This window comes from Thermobia domestica, chromosome 12 (assembly GCF_964235325.1).
Source record: "Thermobia domestica chromosome 12, izTheDome1.hap1.1, whole genome shotgun sequence".
Lineage (NCBI taxonomy): Eukaryota > Metazoa > Arthropoda > Insecta > Zygentoma > Lepismatidae > Thermobia > Thermobia domestica.
In genome coordinates this window covers 4,278,655-4,302,536 of record NC_137465.1, presented here as the reverse complement: position 1 = coordinate 4,302,536, position 23,882 = coordinate 4,278,655, and the positions used below count along the sequence as shown (strand labels likewise).

Below are 23,882 nucleotides of genomic sequence, written 5' to 3'. Positions count from 1 at the left end.
AAATTACAAGCATTCGTCGATGATATACATTGTTTTCTTAACAGTCCACAAGAACTGTCACGTGTTGAAAATCTCATATCGAACTATGAGCGCATTTCAGGTGCTGTTCTGAATAAACAAAAGTCACGCCTGATGTGTATAAATCCGGCTGACCAACACGTGTATTTTTCTACGATTTCTTGTACTGATCGCATCAAAATCTTAGGTGTAACTTGGCAACGTCGCATAGCAGACACTATAGAATACAATTTTCATACCACAACATGTACTTTGGTTGCACTCATTCACCAAAGTAAAGCCCGGCATGTAAGTCTTGCAGGCCGAGTTTACCTGTTAAATGTTTTTATTTTTAGTCGTCTTTGTTTTTTGACACAATTATTTTCCTTGCCGAAGAAATACCTCAGTGTGATACGAAAACACACAGGGCAACTGCTGTGGCATAATCACTGCCTAAGAGTAAGTCACGAGACTGTGTGTTTATCAAAAGGTGCTGGCGGTCTCGGTCTTAAAAATATTCAACTTCAGAGCTACTCGCTGTTACTGAATCGCGTGTGTCAAACATTATGTTTATATTCCGACTCCCTTTCCAGCAAGGCTTTGTGTGTAACATTACGTCATATTGAGCTACAAGCTCCCCTGCATACACAACCATGGGCTAGCATTGTGCCATACCTCAAGGACGTATTTATTGATATTAGCTACTCGCTTATCGCACGGAGTCACCTTGAAGACCTTTCCGTAAAGCAATTATATAATCAATTTCACTCTATCACAGTTTCTGTTCCCCGTATAGCAGAACATTACCCAATGAAAAACTGGACGCAAATCTGGGCGAATATTAATGCACCGATATTGTCCCCTGCCCTGCAATCTCTGTGGTACAGTGTTGTTCATAATATATACCCTACAAACGGGAGACTCTATGAATTGGGTATCCGCAGCCTCTCTTTCTGCGGCACCTGTCATGCTCTCGATACTTTACAACACCGGCTCGATAGTTGTTCAAAGAACGTTACAATTTGGTCTCACTATCAAAAAATTATTGCCCGTATATCCCGAACAACTCCTTCTACTATCACTTGTCCGTCACTAATGTTATTTCCTGATTATCGCTTTTATCCTTGTACTAAACATAATGCAATTCTGTGGATCACGTCCCATACTATAGATATTCTTTTATGTAATGATTTTAATGGTAATGTGACTTTGTACATCCACCAACTTTTGTTACGCATGCACACTATTGCATTTCCAATTCGTAAACAAAAGTTTGCTAATTTTCTTGCAGCAATTTATTAATGTGTCCATTGTATGTTTGTTTATGCTTTCTGATGTAATTGGCTGCTAAGAGTACAACTTTTGTTTATTTATTGATTTTGATGTAATCGATCGATAACAGTACAATAAAGTATTAAAAAAATGGTAGAGCGTCCCACTCTGGTACGTGGGGTCCTTGGTTCAATCCCAGCTCGCGCCAAGTGGACTTTATAGTGGACAAATACCGTGTGCGTAGATTTTTCGTTTCCTCTCACATCTCCTTTAGCCTACGCAGTATAAAGATGGGACGTAAAACTGAAATATTTCATTGCATTTCATTTTCAATCCCAACATGCTGGGATCATTTGTCTGAAACTACAGTGGAATCGATGCAGTTTTCAACGTAGCAAGTGTTCACAGAAGTACTATTTAGAGAAGATATACATAAATCAATGAAAAATATTGTATTTTAGACTAGAACAATCCAAACGGTATTGGATTTTATATTTTATAAGTCTGCATTCAATTGTATTCATACTAATGAAGATACGCCTCCACTCAAGAACGAACCTATAATTACACATGTGTAATAAACCATCGTGTTCGTTGAAAACACATTTTATTTACCCTTATATTTTCATTTGATACTGTATTATATTAATATGCATTACCTTGGCACATTGTAATATTTTGTACTGTCGTTTTTTTTTAGTTTAACGTCCCACGGTTATGCACCGAGGCTAAAGGAGACGATGATGAGGATAATGAATAAAATGGTGAAATGAAGATCTGGGAGTAAACAGGACAACTCCAAGAGAACCTAAGTCACACGGTGTTTGTCTACCACAAAGTTTAATTGGCGTGAGCTGGAATCGAATCAGGGACCCATATATCAGACATATGGGACCAGAGACCCATGGGCTCTGTAACACTGAATGACAGCAACCTCACATTGTAATGTGAATCAATAGGTACAGTCAAAACAATATTAAGTACAGGTATGAGCTATCATTTTTTTAAAACCTCCAATCTACGTATACTTAATATTGTTTTTAACTGTACAATGTGAGCAGAGACATTGTCTGCCTCTGAAAATAGGATTACGACAGCGTAGATAAAATATAAGTTCACTAATCGGCAGCAAAATTATTTATTCAGAGCCAGTATTGCAGTACGACAGAGGAAGAAAATAATTCCTTTCTGTTTAAATGAAAATTGTTAAGATGTAGCTATCTCTAAAGCTTAAGATAAGAATTTTCAAGCGTAAAATTTCACATTGAATCTTTAAAAGATACACATCGACGTAATTCGAATTTCCAAATCTTTGGATCACCTAGTGGCGATCCTTAATATGGCAGTAACATTCTCATTTGGTTCCAATTGAATTAATTTTCATTAACAAATTTTATTCTTTAGGTAATAGTTATTGTAATTCTATTTTTGCTTTATTATTATTATTAACGATCATTCTAAGGTCATAATTTTACATATTCAAACTGTAGTTATTGTGACGTAAAAGAAAATGTGACTCGTCTGAAAAAGACATTTATACATTGCAAGAGACGTAACTTGTAATTATTTGCCCCAAACTCAGTCCTATCTGACTATAAACAAATCTTAGTGTGAAACAGAAAACCACTTTATACAAAATAAATTTAAAGTCGAAACAGTCGAGCGGCTCGGGTGAATAGTTTGTTACTCATGTGTTTGTGTGCCTAAGTCCTGGAGAATGGCTTTTTCTTCTCCTAACCTACTCAGAGATTGAGAACATTTCTTTGAATATTCCATTGACAACTTTCTTCCTTTCAAATTCGATTAGGAAACAATATTATTCGAGTTGTAAATGTAAAATGACATAGCTTAAAACAAGGTATTAAGTATATTTACTATTCTATATTATCCTTTCAAGTGCGAGAAACTAGGACTCAATTCTCTGTAGCTCATGAGGTTCGAATCCCATATTGAGTTAGGGGCTCGTATCTCACATAGTCACGCTGATGAAAGGGACATTAAACCAACTATTATCTTATGATTCTTAACATAAAGCCATTCCTCAAGTTCTTCTTAACAAATAAAATAGTTCATTTGTTTATTGTTATATATTTTGAAATGATAAAATCAAAACTTTTGTCGAAATGAATGAAGAGATATTTACATTGTTCTTATAATTACCATGTATAATACCAATTTCCATGAGAGGAACGTACCTAACTCAAATTAAAACTCGAATACTGTTTCGTATTGCACTTTAAAGTCCACTCTTATATAAAAATAGTGCTAGAAATTAAATCCCAATTAATTAATTGATTAATTTAACACAGTAAGAAATAAAGCATAGTGTGTCGCAGAAAAATGAGAGTAATTTCGAGTATACGAAAGTTAGGAATTTATAACATCAGGTTGTCTAAAAAGCATTGAGTATTTGGAGGTGAAAATTGAGATGTTTATTATCATTTAAAAGTAATCTTATGAAGTCATATATGCATCATTTTATTCCATGACGTTCTGCTATTATTCCCTCAACAACACAATGTCGTCACTATATAACCTCTAATTCGGCAGAGATCGAAACAAATGATAGTCTGACGGTGCCACGTTTGGGTATACGGTGTATGTATAAAACTTTCTAGCCAAGTTCTCGCAACTTCCAACTGATCTTTAAAGATGCATTCGATCTGGTGTTGTCGGCGTGGCATACAACACCCTTTCCCTGGACTAGTTCTGGCCGTTTCTTTTGATTTGTTAGGGTAAAGACATACCGATGAGACGTCGCGATCGAGGTCGAGGTTTAAGTCGCGGTCCCTACATTGATGTCTAGGTCACGATGGATGAAGGGCGCACATAGTGAGGAGGTCGCACCCTCGCTGTAAGTTCTCAGTTTGAGGAGAAACATTACTGTGACGAGTGTGAAATTATTCCGTCAGGCATAAAAATCACTGCAAAAAACACATTTTGAACAGTTTATGAATAGGAATGTACGCGAGACGAAACATGAGAAATGCTAAATTGTCGTCTCTTGTTTCGCAAAAATATTTGAGTCTCATCTCTTGTCTATCTCTATCAATAAATCAAAGACTTTTACATTTTTTCAATTTTCCGTGAAGAAATACCCTCTTTCAGCACTCAGGAGAGAAATCATTTTCCAGTAAAATTAAAAGAAGAAAAAAAGTATGTCTTCAGGTTTCGAGGTGGAGGAAGTATTAACTTTAGCGAATGAAATTTCGTCAATGCAATTCCATTATTCGACGTTTCCTCCCTATGGATATGTGAATGTCTACAGGTATTTCTTTACTTTAAATCAGTAACGAATTTAGAAGAAACCTTTTTTTTTTATTATTTATTAACTTCGGAATTAGGGGAGGGCTTGGAGTTTTTAAACATAGATATGATTAACAGTAGCTTCTTTTTTGATTCAGAAATTCCATAATTTACGGACTTCAGCCCGAAAGTCCCCTCCCTGTAACCGCCACTGCTTTATATAATGATAAGCTACAGTATAATTCTCAAATAAATATGAATAACTTATTTGACATTCCCATTTCAGTTGCTATTTTCTTTTATTCTCTATTTAAAACGTGCCTATTATGATGTTGTTTGTGTTTCTGACCCCATATTGCTAGAACATTCCTCACTGGATCTATTAATATGTCTTTCATAATCAAATTTAATAGTGCAGAAAAACTTCTCGAGCATAGACACACACAATCCTCTGCAGACGAAATTCTAAACAAATGAAGACTTTATTCCGTGCAGTGCTTCAGGGAGAACCAATGAGAACACGAGCCACAGCGATGCTTCCGCTGAACATCGATGTAATAACAAACTCGGTTGTTTATCATCGCGACCACTAACTCACCTTAACGGTCGACCTCTAGGTCGCGATGTAGCGTATATCTTCGGCATGCGCTTACCCATTTGAATCCATGTGCTTTTGCCAGTATCGAGGTAGCGACCGTGACTTAAACCTCGACCTCGATCGCGAGGTCTCTTCGGTATGTTATTACCCTTAGGTGTACTCCAGCTAGTTGTCCACAGTACAAGTCCGATTGTATCGTTCTACCTAACGACAGCAGTTCGTGATGCACGATAACCTTCCAATCCTACCAAACACATAGGATAGTACCAAAAGAAGTAGGAAGGCACTACATTTCAAGTTCCATTCAAATCGGATAAATATGACGAGGTTATCGTTGAAAAGACAGACAGACGGACAGATACTCAAATTCCATCACTTTAGTTAACTAATAGAAATATCTTTATGTTTGTTTCAGAGTGAACCTCCTGCATTTGGGTTTAAACTTCTTTTAACGATGTCTACTTCTTCTGTTGATAGTACAAGTGAAGTCGCTAATTATTTCGTGCAGTTCATCAAAAGGTAAGTATTTTCTTCTTCTATGAGTTCATGTCAAAACAAGAATGAATTGGTATTTTCCTGGTTCTTGGTTATACCGGGTCCTTTCAGTAGTCAAACAACTGGCGCGATTGGTTCTCGTGCAGTTAATTCTGAGTTACTGCGAACAAGAAATAAAAATTAAGAATTAGAAACAGCGAAAGGAGCATTTAGGAAGAAGAAACTCTTTGAACAAAGAATTGCAAAAAAGACTACCCAATAACTTGCGTACGCGAAGTATGATATACAGTATGAGCCAAAACAAACAGTTCTGAAATTCGCTTACGGATGGGGCGCAGGTGCAATGAGCTGTACGCGCCACGTGTGTGCTTAGTTGTGTGTAGCCTAGCGTAGTATGCAGTTGGCGTGAAGATAATGTTACTTACAACAGAGAAGAAGGTGTTTACTGTAGAGCCCTATTTTCGCTTATAAGATGTGGACAGCATCTCACTGCAGGAAGTGAGCGCACACGTCTACTGTATTACTCTGGAGCTATGGCACCACATCAATCGACAGTTGATTATTGACACATTTTTGCATGATTTGTACTGTTTCTGCCACACGAAACAACAATGGATACAGCAAGATGAAGCTACTGCCCACACTGCAAGTGAGCATTTGTCTTTCTGCTCATGAAAGTTTGCACATCGTTTGATTTCCCGTGAAACGGATTTTCTATATTTTTCCCACTCCCCTGATTTAATGGTTCCAGATTCCTACATATAGGGTATGCTGAAAAAAAGCAATTTTCCAAGCAGATAATCTCCTATCACTATACCGAAGTTAAGAGAGCAAATTCGGTCATTTACTTTGTCATTCCAGCAACCAGTTTTCACGAACATGTTCATCGATCTACAGAACCGCTATGAGGAGTGTGTGCGAAGTAATGGTCAATATTTTGAACATATCGTAGTGTACAGGCGCGATTCCCCTTAAATTTACAAAAATTGTTTGTTGAATAACATTTAGTTGACATCCATTCGATAATATTTCTTATATTTCGTTATCTTGTACAACAAATAAATAAATAAATAAAACAACGAAGTGATTTCAGTACTATTTGTTTTGCCGCATACTGTACGTTCGAGAAGAGATAATCGATGGCACTTTACTAACACATTAAAAAAGAAGAAAAAGACATTTTATGACATTATCGCTAGAATTCTGCATGGGTTACTCTCGCATGTATTATAGTATATTATGTAGATAAATAATTCCTTAATTCTGTGCCTGGGTGATCAATCCTTTGTTTAAAGTTGTTAGAATGACTTTGTAGCTGAACATTTGTCATATAATAATTTTACAATGATTTTATTCAAGATACGAACTTCATTTACAAGATGCATTCAAGTTATAACTAGGGATGGCCAGAACCGGTTCCTAGTGGAACCGGTTTTCGGGTCTGAACGGATCCGGTTCTAGAAGATCCGGTTTTTCGGATCCAGGTCTGGAACCGGTTTTTCGGATCCAGGTCTGGAACCGGTTCTTCGGATCCAGGTCTGGAACCGGTTTTTCGGATCCAGGTCTAGAACCGGTTCTTCGGATCCAGGTCTGGAACCGGTTCTGAAACAGAACCGGTTCCTCGCAGAACCGGTTCCGCTGGAACCGAAACTTTGTGACCATCCCTACGCTAAACCCGAGCTGCTGGCAAGCTGTGAACAGTATGCTAGATGAAATGGTGGAAGCGACAGGCAGGCGCCCAGGCGGCGGCAGCTTGTCTCATTTGGCTAAATAAACTGGGTAACTGGCAAACTCATTGGTTAAACAGGCAAACTGGCCAACTCATTTGGCTAAACACCCACTGGTGGACCAAAATTTTTTTCTGGGGTCACAAGCGGGTCTGGGCGAGGAAGGCACAAGCGCATGGTCCTCTTTGCATTATTTTTGAAGGTGAACTTTATGCCTTCTTTACGGGTCTTTGGGGGCTTTCAGATCCAGGTCTGGAACCGGTTCCTAAGATCCGGTTCTGGAACCGGGTTTTCAGATCCATATCTGGAACCGGTTCCTAAGATCCGGTTCTGGAACCGGGTTTTCGGATCCAGGTCCGGAACAGGTTCCAGAACCGGTTCTAAAAACCGGATCTCCGAGAACCGGTTCCTTGCGGAACCGGTTCCGCCGGAACCGGAACTTTGCGGCCATCCCTAGTTATAACACCTCCTATTTTTTCACTAACGAATCACACGGCACACTTCTCAACGTAATCTCCCTCAGCTGAACACATTTTCCACAACGTTAACGCTGTGATTCCATGGCTGCAGCGAACGCTTCTTTAGAAATCTGTTTTGACCATTGGAAAATCGCTGATGCAATAGTGGCACGGCTAGTGAATATCCGACCACAGAGAGTGTATTTCATCGTTGGAAACACCCAAAAGTCGCGTCAACATTGTGTGTCAACATCCCACGCTCGTAGCTGTCGTCTATCAGCATTCATGACACCCGCCTGGAGAACACTTTTTCGCATTTTGAGGTCTTCATGCATTATTGTGTGCACAGACACCACGGAAATGCCACCTTTGGAATCGATGTGTTCCACACTCATTCGGCGATTCTCCAAAACAGCAATCTAGAACAGCCAATGTTATCGTAACAATTTAGTAAGGGAAATGAAGAAAGGACAACTTACTTAGCCGGGAGAGTGTGCTGCCATTCTTGTAGTAATTCGTTGAGCCTATTCAAGTTCAGGTATACGAATCCATACTTGTTGTTGAAATAGAGGTTTTTTATACTGTTTTGGCAGGACACTTTCCCTTTCACCAGAAGTTGTTTACAATATTTTACTATGCTGATGAAATATCTGGCTTTGAAAAAAATATTGCTATTGCCTTTATAGTTTTATCTTTTAAAGTGAATCTAAAATTTTTAAATTAAACTCAAATACATTTATGTCTATTCATATTAGACAACACAACATAGTCAGACCGGCTTATGCAAGGCCGAAATTGTCTTGATTTGTTCTCACACGACGTTCTGTCTTCTTTGAACTGTCGTACCGACGAGCGCAGGTTAGGCACATCCATGACATCATTATCACGTGTCTCACTCAACTGGCGATGAATTTTAAGCTGTGTCACACCAGGTAAATGGAGAAAACGAATGATTACACGCTGTTCTTGTAGAGTAAATATCTGCATATCTTACTCTTGAATCACAGTGTGCAAGACATTGCTGTATACCGGGTGGATCCAGGGGGGGGGCGATTGCCCCCAGAAGAAAAAACTTTCTTATTATATATATATAAATAAAACCCATCCCAAAGTTTGGAGCCCTTAAAACTAGCAGTATGAAAACCCACCGCCCCCCCAGAAGTAGGTCCTGGATCCGCCCCTGCTGTATACCTAAAGAAATGAACGATATGGTTAGTATACTTGTGTAATTTTATGCACTTCGAACTTGTTTTCTTATAATTGCTCTTTACAAACACAGAAATTTCCTGCTTTCTTGTTATATGTAACGTTGTAAGGACTACAAGTGACATCTAATATATAACTTCACTATCTAATTTTTTAGTCTTCATTCAATATTTCCCTCTGCAAAGATGTTTTAAAAGAAACTTGATAAAAATGAGGGAGAAGAAAAGAAAGAAGAAAAAGAGAGAGTTGAAGTTGAGTCCGCAGAGACTGTTCTTGTAATTTTCGTCGTCCTCCCTCGGAGACGTCTTCCCTACCCTTCGTTCCCTTTTTATCGACGTCGGGACGACAACGACATGACAGAGCGACAACCACTTAGCTTTGATTTATCTTCAGCGTCGGGCATGCAACAGGTTCCCGTAGGAGCTCAAGAAACAAGGAAGGGACGACACTCAAAGAAGTGTTTAAAGAAAATCTTGTGTAGTCCCCTGACAGACTTTATTGAGACTTGGAATTTTAGTTCGTTTTCAGCGGATGATGAGGGGGAAACATAAAGAACCAATGAACTTTGAAAAGCTCTGTTTCCGTTGCCTTCTTTCTCTTCATCTACAATAATACTTTCCTTACAATGCTTTTATGGGTTTACTTTTCTGGTTTTTTTTTTTTTTTTTTTTTTTTTTTTTTTTTTTTTTTTTGCTAATGTCAAATCTTGAAACTTAATACTTTCCTTACAATGCAATGCTTTTATGGGTTTACTTTTCTGTTTGTTTATTTGCTAGTGTCAAATCTTGAAATTTAATACTTTCCTTACAATGCTTTTATGGATTTACTTTTCTGTTTGCTAATGTCAAATCTTGAAACTTAATACTTTCCTTACAATGCTTTTATGGGTTTACTTTTCTGTTTGTTTATTTGCTAGTGTCAAATCTTGAAATTTAATACTTTCCTTACAATGCTTTTATGGATTTACTTTTCTGTTTGTTTATTTGCTAGTGTCAAATCTTGAAACTTAATACTTTCCTTACAATGTTTTTATGGGTTTATTTTTCTCTTTGTTTATTTGCTAGTGTCAAATCTTGAAACTTAATACTTTCCTTACAATGTTTTTATGGGTTTACTTTTCTGTTTGTTTATTTGCTAATGTCAAATCTTGAAACTTAATACTTTCCTTACAATGTTTTTATGGGTTTACTTTTCTGTTTGTTTATTTGCTAGTGTCAAATCTTGAAACTTAATACTTTCCTTACAATGTTTTTATGGGTTTATTTTTCTCTTTGTTTATTTGCTAGTGTCAAATCTTGAAACTTAATGCTTTCCTTACAATGCTTTTATGGGTTTACTTTTCTGTTTGTTTATTTGCTAGTGTCAAATCTTGAACTTAATACTTTCCTTACCATAGGCGCCGACTTTGGGGGGCAGGATACTTTTGGCACCCCCAATATTTAAAAAGTGGGGTCTTCGCCCCTCCAATATAATCCAGTCTAGGAAGGAGAGGATAAAGCGGAGTAGCGGACCGAGAACTTGGAGGGGGGAAGAAGAAGGGCTTCATCAAACAGTTGATAGAAAACGGCTGAATATGATTATGTTCATTGTTTGGCCCCCCCAATATTTTCTTCAAGTCGGCGCTTATGTTCCTTACAATGTTTTTATGGGTTTACTTTTCTGTTTGTTTATTTGCTAGTGTCAAATCTTGAAACTTAATACTTTCCTTACAATGTTTTTATGAGTTTACTTTTCTGTTTGTTTATTTGCTAGTACTTACTGAACAGACCCTGGCCGATAACTTCCCAAACCCTCTCCACTATTATTATTGCTGTTACGTATCCAATATAAAATGGCCTCTAAGCTGTATTGTTAAATAAATGGTTAAGCTTAACAAATTTGAATAAATTTGAAACTTCAATCAATCAATCAAATAAATAAATAAATAAATAAATAAATAAATAAATAAGTGACATCTCTAGACAACTCAACTTACGATATCCCATCCTCCAAAATTGTGGCACGAATCGTGGCTTCAGCTGTGGACAATGATGGAGGTCAAGAGCAAAGAAATCTTTACTACCTGAAATTTTTCCTAAGTGAACAAGCGAACACTATTATTATTATTATTATTATTATTATTATTATTATTATTATTATTATTAGCTTTTAGGAAAAGATAAAATCTCTTTAACTTCCCTTGGTTATGCCGCCTAGGTTAAAGGAGACATTGAGAAATTAAAGAAATGGTAGAATGAAGAAAGTGGTAGAAAACGGGAGAACCCCGAGAAAACCCACGCACACGGTGTTTGTCCAACCCTATTCACCAAAGATAAGCACTCTGCCACTGAATCACCGTGCCCTCTACTTATGTACTTATATGAATTGTATGCCTCGTATGTATGTCTTACGTACGCCTATGTTCTGAGTTCAAGATAAAGTTGTTGCCTACAAGACAAGTGTTTAGGCTGTCTCGTCTCGAAAAGGCGTCTTCAAAGTGATATATCGCTTTGGAAAGTGTATCTGTTTCTATTGGAAGAGCTGTCTTCGCTCATGTGTACTAGGGTTACCTATGAGATAAGAACGGAAAGTGCCTCGTCTCTAAAAAAAAAAAATGTTTTAAAAATTAGGTCTCGGAAAGAGTATTTATTTCTATTGAAAGACCTCTTCTCTACTCATATGTACTAGGGTTGCCTACAAGACAAAGGTTAAGGCTGTCTCGTCTCTAAAAAGAGTCTTAACAATGGAAACTCGTCTCGGCAATTGTTTCTGTTTCTATTGTAACAGCTGTATCTACTTTTGTATAGTGGCAACTATATCCGCCCCCCCCCCGTCGAAAAATCATTGCTACACTAAGGACATCATGAGAAAGTCTGACAAGGGAGGGTCACGAAGTGGTTCCCCTGAGATCTAAACGAGACAATCGTGTTTGCATTTGATATGTTAAAACTAGACGAAACCCAAAGTTATACGTGCCGAGCGGAATATCGTGAGTTACAACTTATTTTGTAATGTGAAAGCTACAAAGCTGGCAGAATAGTTTGAATCGAGTCATTTTTTCGGAAACAGTTTGGTAAATGGAAAGCTCGGCTAGTACATATCCCATCATTTTCAAGGATAAAAAGGTTTGCCCCATAGTCCCAGACGGGGTCCAACTGAAAATGTTCAAATGACAAGGGGGATCAAGTAACATACCGCTTGAAAGCTGTTGTAAAATGAAAGAAAATGAATTAAGTCACGATAACCCTGTGTAAAATGGCGGCAGGTCAAAATGTAAACAGAAGCTTAATTGAAAATCTATGGCCACCTTGAATCCAAGATGACCGCTTAAAACCTATGCCATTCTATTATGTATTTAAAAACAATAGGAAGACTAAAGAACAATTGAAATTCGATTCACTTCAACTATTATTTCATTCCGTAACAACACATATATGTTTTGTTCCTAATGCACATTCGTCACGGTTCTCTCGATATCATTTACGTGAATATAACGAATATGTGATGAACACACAACTCTGACTTCCTATTCATAGGGCTAAACAAAAGTTGAATACCTTCGAGTACTTTTCAAATTTTGTCATACGTAGTTCATACATAAAGGACTTGCTGCACCAGTCAGGCCCTACTGTTAAGTATTTGTGATGCTTGCATTTGTATGCCATTCGTTGGTTTGATCGCAATATTTCAAGCAATACCAAATACACAAAAACATTCATTTACAAGATTGGCGAACAGAACCAAACCATGTGTAAGTTATTTCAGTACATCGAGCTGCGTCAAATTTTGCTGGTTCCGTCACAATATTCCAAGAAATAGCATATTTATATACACTCATTTTTCAGGATGGCAGCCATATCTATGATTAATCATAAACGTAAATACCACATTTTACTTCTCCAACACCAATAGTTTAAGATGGACATGCATTCGATATATAGTGCTGCATTTTGATCTCAAGATGTCACGTTTTTGAACATTTTGCATTCTTGTCACCTCCTGATCAACATTAATGCCAAATTTGGTTTTCCTGGCCTCGGCAGTTTGGTAGGCTATCCTTTCCATATAGGTTTTAAGCGGCCATCTTGGATTCAAGGTGGCCATAGATTTTCAATTAAGCTTTTGTTTACATTTTGACCAGGGTTGTCGTAGAAAGTCGAAGCTTGCTCCATCTTCTTTCATTTTACAACAGCTTTCAAACGATGTGCTACTTAACCCCTCTTACTATTTGAAAACTTTGGTTGGACCCCGTCAGGGACCGTGGGGCAATTTTTTTTTACCCCAAAAAGTGTGTCCTTGAAAATGATGGGATACGTGTTCGTCGAGTTTTCCATTTACCCAACAGTTTCCGAACAAATGACTCGGTTTAAACTATTCTGCCAAGTATTTTTTTTTTTTTTTTTTTTTTTTTTTTTTTTAGCTTTTACTTTGCAAAATATGTTATAATTCACGATATCCCGCTCGGTGGCACGTATAACTTTGATATTCGTCTAGTTATAACATATCAAATGCAAAAATAATTGCCTCGTTCAGATTTCAGCCGAGCCGCTTTGTGATCCTCCCTTGTGAGCAGTTGTGGTTTAGGGGTTGATTTGAATCTGTTTACTAGGTTGTAGCTTAGGAGCTGGTTTTTCATGCTGAACCCATTCTTCTTTTTCTTTCCATAACGTAAAAAAATGTAATAATTTCGGGAAGAAATAAAAATAATTTTACAATCTTCTTTTGCTTCATAAGTGTTGTAGTATTAATAAATATAAGTAGGAAATTGTCTTTTATAGGAATTGTTGGAAATCCAAGAGAACTGGAGGAATCTGAAACCCATCAACTAATCCTGACCTTGGCTGTGTTTGTGGCTTGTGTGAAAGGTGTTGTTTTGCTGTGGTCTCGAGACACTGAATAGAATTTCCTTGTAATTACTTAATGGTCTTTGATTCCATTTTCTTTTCTCTTGTGATGTCGTTACAAACAGGCCAGTCACGACGTTGGTTTTATATTGATTCACAGTTCAAACTTAATAACACAAAATATTTTTTTTCTCTCTCTCTCTTGCTCTCCAGAAATTGCATCTTCACCCACTGTCCTGCTTCTAACGGTAAACCTAATTGAAAAGTGACGTGGGGGGTCACCAGGGGTCTTCTTTCCATTTGATGTCTTTCATTTTTGCTCCAGACCGCATTTGGCACAGTTCCGAAGGTAGTATCTCAATCATGAATCTGTTACTGCAGGAGCTACGTGTATATCTCTCTACAATTTACCTCTAGATGTGTAGCCTATGTTATTACGCACTTGTCTGTTTTAATGCGATAACGGAATTGTCAAGAGCCGTATGGGTTTACTTCTCGATAGTAGGAAAGTTCAATTTATCATTAGCTGTATATATAATTGTTTGCTTACTTGTAATTTAGCGTTCTTTTCGACAGTGATCCTGTGAGACGCAGGCCTTCAATTTAATATTAAATCCGAACCATCCTATCTCGTTTAATGTTTTCTACCGGGATTCAAACCCGAGCTTACGTTTATAAAAGGCGTGAGCGATAGCGTGTATAAAAGGCGTGGGTGGAATATGGAATTCGAACAAATGGAAGAGCGCTCATCTCTTTTGTGTTCTCTCGGGATTTTCTCGTTTCCTTCAACATTAACATTTCACAAATTCTTTCAAATCATCTACATACTTTGAATAATCCTCAATCTCCTTTAACCTATATGACACAAATGTTTGACGTAAAACCAAATAAAAGTAGACCAACAGGGGAGAGCTAGTATAAGTGTAGTGCAGTTATAAGCCTCCTTGTGCTCCAGCCAAGAAGGGCTATGGAAAGCCGATAATCTCACACTCAAGTGACTGGGTCGTACTTAGTGAATCAGGTCTGAAGTCATTGCAATAGAATTTGTATAAATTCTCTTTATAAGAAAGGGACAATAAACTCTAATGAATTAACTACAGTCCTTAATATTACTTTATGGTCTACTGGCTAGCTCAAGCGCCTTTGGTGCACAGAGTCTCGGGTTCGATTCCCGGTGAGACAGCATTGAAAAATTTCAACACATTATGGTGGTTCGGATTTCATCTTAGCGATAATTATTCTTGTTATACTGTACGGTTGCGGAATATTGTCGATTACTTTAAGGGATGTAGACTAAAAAAATAAAATCCTAACGTGAATATTCGGATCCAAGACGGACAGGAACGAAAAATGGTGGAAAATTCTTAATGAGGAATTGCATAATTTATACAATTTACCTAATATTGGTAAAATCATTAAGTCGAACATATCAACGCCAATAGCAACTTGCTTACATTTTGTTTTGGGACGTGTTTACTCTACTTTGACGATATGGAATATTTTAATAGGCAAAACAAAATACTTTGCAATTGCAGAATCACCATCTTGATATTAATCTCGTCGTATCATATTCCTTGAAAAGTATTGTCTTAATTCGCTCCTGGTGACCCTTATTATTTAAACAAGTATCTCAATGTTACTCTAAATCATAGTACCGTTTTTTTAAAAAATGGTATGTTATCTCCTTTTTCTTTCATCGACAAACAGTACAGAGCTAAAAATGGTGGTGTTAAAACGACTCAATTTGTCTACCATTTGTTAAGGCGTTGTTTCAACACCAACACCACCGCCTTTCTAGAGTATCTTATTCAATAACTGAACAGGCCTATATATTAGTTATTTTGCTGAATAATGCTTTACATGGTATATATTTGACATTTATATCAATAAAGGAAAACCTATGATAGTTTCCTACATTACTTAACGAAAATTGGTGTGTGTGCATATGACTTTTCTGACATCATACGTTGTCAACCCAAAACAAACCACTTGCCATGACAACCCTTTTTTTGTACTCAGTCTCTCCAACGCCATCTGTTAGCAACCGGCTGAACTATGTCCAGCCTAGCGATGAACATGCAGCGCTCTATCTTTAACAGAGTATTCAGGTGACTTCCCAGTTTGCCTCACGACACTTGGAGGACGCCGAAAATTGAGAAGCACCGGTCAGGAATAGAACCCGGGACATGAGTCTAACTCTCTACCCACTAGCCTAAGGAGTCGCCTATACGTTGTCAACATCATCAGAAATATACGCTGCTTTCTTTTCTTGGTATAAACGTCAAGTATACCGCGTAAAGTTTGGCATAGCAAAAATAACAACTAATACATACTCTCACCATCAGTATTAGCTATTTATGATACCCTAGGAAGACGATGGCGTTCGTGTTGAAATAACACCTTAACAGTGGTAGGCAAATTGAGTCTTTTTAACTCAATCAATTTTTGCAGTGTACTGACTTCCAATACTCAAATCGACAGGTCATCAATTAGATTGTTTTTCAAGATTGATTTTTCAGTCTATTATACGAATGCCGGGATGATACCAACCAATCTACACTCTGGTCGCCTTCTTTTTCCGAAAACACATTCTCATCTTGTTTCTTTTTAAATTGTTTTCAGTGTTCACAGGCAACTATGACGATAAATAAATATAATAATTAATACATTCTTTGTCATTTAATTGCAGTTTAATGTCTCTTTTCGACATCGTGATTCCATAGGATATAATAGTCCAACGTGGAATCTGGACTACCAATATTCTTACCGGCAATCGAACCCAGGAACACGCGAATAGAGAGTGTGCTAATCATTTGTATGCTCGGTAGCGTGTGCATAAAATAAATTTATCCTAAATGAAATATAAAAGAAAGCGGCATGTTTGTATACGATTTTTGTCTAAACATTTTAGGAATTAAAGCAATATATCAGGTAAACGTTCAAAATACGTGAGTTTACTGTATTTTGTTTGTCCTTTAACATAGAAAAATTAAATGAAATCTTTCCGTTTAAGAGGATCCTCGACGCCGAAATTAAATTGCCGCAAATTTTAAACGTTTCCCTAAATGTTTCATAAACTTATAAAGATGAGAAAAATGGCAAGTTGTTGTTCTTTTAACAATGTGATTTTCCAAATGATAGCGTAGTTACAACTCCTCTGAATGTCTTTTTTATGTAAAAAGCTAGGAGCGAATTGTTTTTTCGCGTTAAAAAGTTGATTTCCTAACTTTCAAACCACGGAAAACATTCAGAGAAGTTGTAACTGCGCTATCATTTGTAAAATTATATTGTTAAAAGAACAACAACTTGCAATTTTTCTCTGCTTTATACGTTTCTGAGATATTTACGAAAAAGTTTAAAATTTGCGGGCAATTTAATTTTGGCGTCGAGACCCCTCTTAATGTCCCACTCCCAGATTATGCCCTTTAGGCTAAGGGAAACAGATAATTAAGGCAAGTGAATGATGAGGGATGCATCGGTAGAATGAGAATGTGGGAGGAAACGTAAATAATTCCAGAAAACCCACGAATACAATGTTGTCCCCACTAACTTACTTGCCTTGGGATCGAACCAGAGACCCTGCACACTAGAGATAAGCACCCTAACGCTAAGCCACCTTGCTCCCTACTTGAACATAAAGTTAAGAAAAAGATTCATAAAATGTTTGGGACATAAATGTGGATATTACGCAAAAAAGAAACAATGAAAAAGAGACTGGAGATGTTGGAGATGTGGGTGTGGAGAAGAACGGGAAAAGTTTACAGCGCCAAACGGAAATTGAATGTGAGGAAGTGTTAGAAATCGTATGGAAGAAAAGAACAATTTTAGATGCAACTAAAAAGAGGTAGAGAAACTTGTTGGGACATTGGCTAAGAAGGAAGTGTATCATAAGGAATGTGCTAGGAGGTATGGTGCTAGAAATAAAGATGATTGGGCGGAAGAGGCTACAATTATTGGACGATTTTAAAAAGAGAAAATTCTCGCACCAAGACGCAGAGATTAGGAAAAAGACCACCGTGATACATGGAAGTTTCCAGTTTGTGGCTAGTGATTTGCCAATAATGACAGAATACTTGTGACAGTGATATATATACTAGGGAGGATCAGAAACTAAGGTTACCAGGCCAATATTTCTAAAGTTTCGTCTGTTGTAGAGGAATGAGGAATATGCGGTAATTGTAATACATGGAGTTGGCAACTGTGTAGAGCTTCAGCCATCCACCACCTACGGCACTAGTTGTAGGTAAACACAAATAGCTACTCGTTTGGAAAACTTATCTCGCGAAAAGGAATCCGCTCAGTAATTCGATTTCTGTGAGCGAAACATATAACCGCGGCTGAAATTCACCGGCAGCTGGTAGAGGTTTACGGACAGACTGTAATTCTCTTCAGCATGTCGCAGAATTGTGTTGAAAGTGTGAGGCTGGTAAAGAAAATATCACCGACGAAAAGCGCAGTGGCCAACCCAGCACTGCATCAACAGATTTGAACACAACTTGCGTGGAGGAGCTGATTCAGGACAACAGGAGGATGCTCGCACCTGTTCAGGCCGTCGCTTTGCTTCAGACGAGGAGGTGATAACGTAACTGAATACACAAGGACAGAATTTTTACCGAGAGGGAATCTCCAAACACATCCCACGATGCGACAAATGCTTTAACCGATATGGGGACTATGCCGAAAAATATCCTAATGCATGTACTCTCTGTTGGTTGTATTAATTGCATGAAATATATATACACGTTTCACTGCAGGGTTTGTGTAACCTTACTTTTTGATCATTCCTCGTATATATTAGTAGTGGAATCATTTTATTCCTAAATTTTCGGAAACTACAGTGTACACTATGGTAGAATGACATAATTCCTATCTAGGTATAATTTTAATTATTTACAGTGTCTAATATCACATTCGTTCGCTTATTTTCATTGTATGTCCACATTATATGTTAAGTTTTTCTTGTTTTCTAAAATTAAAAAAAGAAGTTCTATTACTTCATTTGTCTGCATTCTTCACGTCTCGTCTTTGGCATTTTGGAGAGATCAATCACGTTCCGTCGGAGGTCTTGGCACACACTGAGGACCTCTGACCCTTTCAGCTACACGCGATTCGCCATTTAGCAGTTCATTATGGACACGCTTGTTTACAGAGCTCTTACTATGATCTATGGCTTTAGCGTATAGATTGACAGGGATTTCTCCGACTCAATTGCTTACATCTTACTCTGCATAAAAACGGAAATGCAAATAGTTACTTGTGTCATGGAAAGGATGCTCCACCAAACTACGTAAATTTCGAGATTTCACACTTTTGTTTCAAATGTGTTGGTGCATTTATATTGTTGCAAATAAGATTTCGAAGTATATATCATAGTATCTGGACATAGATAAAGCACTAATCTGATTTAGACAACATTTTAAAATATCTCTTTCAAAAAGCAGGGAAGTGGCATGTGCCTGTATTTATAAATTGCCTTAAGAGTCTTCATCCCGGCGAAATTAAAATACCGCTAATTTTACAGTAATTATGTGATATCTTCAAATAGATAAGAGATAATTGAAATATGGAACAAGAGCGCCCTAGACAATATCATTTTGCGTGAGGTACCGTTATCACAAGTCACCTAGTGGCTTTCCGTTTTCAGCTGTTTAGAAACGCGAAAATAAATGCCGATTTTCAAAATGGCTCGAAAGCAGATAAGAGAGTCGTGATAACGGTTTCTCATGTAAAATAATATTGTCTAGGGCGCTCTTGTTCCACATTTCGATTATCTTTTATCTATTTGAAGATATCACAGAATTATTGTAAAATTAGCGCTATTTTAATTTCGCCGGGATGAAGACTTTTAACAGAAAAGTAAAAGAGGGAGTTATATACTATTTTGATTTAGGATTATTTAGGATTTAGATTTCTGGGCTGTCGGCATCGAAGGTCATTTAGCCCTTCACATTTTGAGGGATGACATTCCTCGGCAAGCACACTGTTCGGGGAAATGCAAGGAAGAAAGAATTGGGGAAGGGGCCTGGGACCTATATGTTAGGTACCACCACGGCATTTGCCTGGTGTGAATGAGGAAAATCCAGGAAAACCTCATTCAAGATGACTAGCCTGAAAAAGCTTTTTACACTTCTTCGACAGAGTGCCGCCACTAGTAATCGAACCTGGGACTGCTCGTTCATAGTATTTTCACTAGAAAGAAATGCGGATGACACATTTGCTGTATCTTCCTTTTCTTTCCCCTTGATTTCAACTATAAATTTGCAAACTTCCTTGAAATGTAGGGGAAATAAATTTATTTATTCGACAATAAATCAGTAGTTATCGCCATTCTCTACTTCAACCTTTCCCAACCTGTTGTAAAATTTTGGAATTTAAAATGAAATTGTATGCATCATGATGCCTTATAATCTAATCTTTATACAATACGTTTTATTTTTTAGCATGAAATCTTTAATAATAAGTTATATTGGATTTTGAGATATCAGTGTAAATCCATTGGGGGCTCCGTAGTGGTTAGAGCGTTGGACTCATGTCCGCGTGGTCCGATTTCTGGCAGGTGCATTCCAATGTCAGGCGTCCATTCAGTGTCGTGAGACAAACTGGGGAGTCATGTGAACATAGGACGTGACGGCCACTAGATGTAGAAAGCTCCCGATACAACTGTTAGAGACGGCGACGCAATGCACAATCACACTATCTGGAGAAAGGAAAGAAAGAAAAGATTGTGGAAGGAACGAAGCGGCCTGGGACTTATATGTTAGGTACTATCCCAGCATTTGCCTGATGGGAATAAGGAAAACCCAGGAAAACCCGCTCTCAGGATGGCTGGCCTGAATAAGCTTTTACACTTTTTGACCGGGTATCGAACCCGGAACAGTTCGCACCAAAGACGAAAGCGTTAATGACTACGCTACGCTACGCATATTTCCAACAGATCTCCATTACAGCGTCATCTTCCTTGGCATTAATATACTGACAATTATGATTCAGTAGTCATTATAATCGGGTTAGTGTTAGATTGAACGCTAATTTTAGATCGATTCTTACGATATTAATTTTTGTTTTACTAATCATCATTCCCGTGACTAGAAGTAACCAATGTCTTTCTACTTAATAGCGGGAAGCCTGAATAATAAAATTACATCTTATGGTTTGAATAGTTCTTCAGTTATTGGCGACGATATTGTGATACCTGCTACTTTTTGTTCCTATCTTTTAGCCTGGATTTTTTTATTCTATACACTAGACTTCAGAATTATAGGTTGTACATGATTTTTTTGTTGTTTCTTTTTGATACTGAATGAGCAGAGACCAATCAATGTCTTTTCAGATAGGAGAGCACGACCTCACATTTCTGCCGGCAAATTTATCTGTTGCTTTTTGTTTGAACAAGAAGCTGTGTTGCTTGAAGCACAATGGCTGTTGATTATCTTTCCCGTTTTCTCCATGTCCAAAGTCTTTCGTCTTGGAGGCCTTGTCAAGCGAGGGAGTTTCTGTTCTGGTGCCCGCCTCTTCTTCCAAGATCAGGGGACGTACAGATGGATAGCAAGGTCGACCCCAAAAAACAAAGACTGCTGTTCGAGCACGAAAACGCTGTCGCACCAACGAAACCCTTATCGCCTTCTTACCCGGCTATTATGCCTTATTAATCATCGATGTCAACAGAGAGCTGGGGCCTGCCGAGCCGGTTTTCACATGCAGGAGAATTAAATATTTCACGAGCATCATATAATGTTGGGCATTAAAAGCCAAATTATTTCGTGATTCCCACGTCATTTGTAGAGGAAGATAGCGAAAGAGAGTTGTGTATTTGGTGGGAGGCGTCTTTCTCCCATCCATGTCGGAAACAAAAGAGTGTAAGCAGCCTCGTTGAGGACGCATATGTTATGGACCTCCAACGTTGCTGTCCAGCGTCGACGTACTTAACCTGCCTGACAATCCTTCCGCAACATATACCTTTCTGGATGCATATTTTTCACTCTTAATTACATTCATTTTCCTTTCACGTAGTACTGGAGGTTGTTCCAATACTTTCTCTGGAACTGATTTGTGTTTTGCGAATACGTGTTGCAAACGTGTGTCTCAAATAAATGGAAATTTTGATACTAAATTACCTTCTATTTCATTTATATTCCGTTAGAAGCCGATGTTATATTCGGAGGTTTTTGTACTGGCTTTGTTCACATCTTAGCAGCCCATATTAACTGAAGATTTTAATTCTTTCGATATTAATTTAATTTGTGGCATTCATAATTCTAGGTTCGATTCACAATAAAATTCCGGTCACCATTAGTATATAACCATGAAGCATGAAATACGGAAAGTTCAAATTGGTGACATATGCTGAGCTTCGTTTATTAATTGATTTGTTTAAGTTTAACGTCTCTTTTCAGTACCGAGACTATATGTGACATGGATCTGCGAGACGTGGATCCTGTTTAACCCCTCGAGCCACAAGTTCAATACCCATAAGCCCAGTGTTGAATTCAGACTTTTGTACAAGGGGGACAATAAAAATTTAAGGGGTGTGTGTGTTCTAGATTGCAATAGAGCAGCAGGAATCTGTCGCAACAAAACTTGCATCTTGTTATTGTCTGCTTGGTTGCAATGACCAACATAGCCATTTTTCACTAACTAACGTTGTAAAGCGTTTGTATCTAATTTCCAAGTTTTTATTTAACCTCGATTTTATATGAAAACACGGTTTGTTAATTAGAACAATTAGATTGGACAAAAGAAGAAACTAATTTTCTTTTTTTTTTTTAAAAAAAAAAAGTCTGCTTTTAAGACTTCCTATTTCCGAAACAAATAAAAAAAAAAATATTTCAATGCATGTGTGTAGATAGGGGCCGCATATATACTCTAGAGGGGGCTCAGTACCCTCTTGAACATGCCTGAATTCAATACTGTATAAGCCACTACGAGAGGCGGTAATTTTAAATCACCAAAATAGCAATTTTTGCCTGTCATAAAATTGAACATAATTTCATATAATAAGAAGGGAAACCAACAGTTGACAGCATATCGCAGTTTATTCTCCAGTGGCATTCGTTTTCGTTCGTGTGGAAAAACAACAGATGGCAGATTATGCATCATTTCGTCATTATTATACGTGTAAGTTGAAGTTGCTCTAGACTTGACATGAGGGTCCAGACATAAGGGTTCGGAGAGGGGTACGGACATGAGTGTCCGGATAGGGGTACGGACATGAGGGTAAGTACGCGTACATACGTTGAACTGGCTTGAGCGGTTAAGGTGGAATCTGAACCACGTTAAGTGCTCATATCTTTGTAATGTTTTTCTACTGGTAATCGAACCCAGGACCACTTGCACTAAAGGCGCATGTGTTAGCCACTAAACCACCTTGAAGGGATATATTTATTGATTTATGTGAACGTTCTTTGTCAGTAGTGGGATTATATAGAACGAGACCCACAATTTAAAGTGGTCTCAACTATTACAGTGTTTTTATGCTCTTCAACTGGGAATGGATTACTTTGTGTTTTCTGTTACTTTGTGCACAAAAAGCAAATGAACTAATCACTAGACTAGCAATGAGAGTTTGATGGAGCCTATATAGATCCAAAGTCTCTCGGTTCGATTGCAGTAAAAACATAACGCGATTCATATTAATCGTGAACACACTAACTGCTATATGAGTTAAATTTAAGTCATGCTACTTTTAAACCATTGATGTTTTCCAGTTTTGCTTAAATCCTGTTCTGCCAAATAACCCTCCAACACTTTGCAACACATTTTTGATATCTTATCTTTTAGGCAGAACAGGAATTCTGTCTAATCTTTGCAAAAAGGAAAAGATTTCAGGGGAAAGTAATTGTAATTATTTTCCCGACAAGTACAGTCGTTTACAGGATCCCTTGATTTTTGTATATCATTTCAGCGTCCCTGAAACTACATTATCAATCATAGATTACTATTATATCATAGATCACTACTATTTTATTACGAGTATATTTAATAGAGAGAGATATCTACTGGCCGTATACAAATTCGCCGATGTTTGTTCGCCGTATACAAAGTTTCGGCGCTTGTCCTTAAT

At 37.6% G+C, this 23,882-nt stretch overlaps 1 protein-coding gene across 1 annotated transcript in view; it reads left to right on the top strand.

Moving 5' to 3' along the window:
• LOC145666310 (uncharacterized) overlaps positions 1-23,882 on the top strand; it is a 741,735-nt gene that overhangs the window by 94,121 nt on the left and 623,732 nt on the right. Inside the window, exon 2 of the mRNA XM_081733400.1 lies at positions 5,529-5,632. Coding sequence (XP_081589526.1) covers positions 5,568-5,632 — 65 coding nt within the window. The 5' untranslated portion in view covers positions 5,529-5,567. The remainder of the gene's footprint in view (positions 1-5,528; positions 5,633-23,882) is intronic.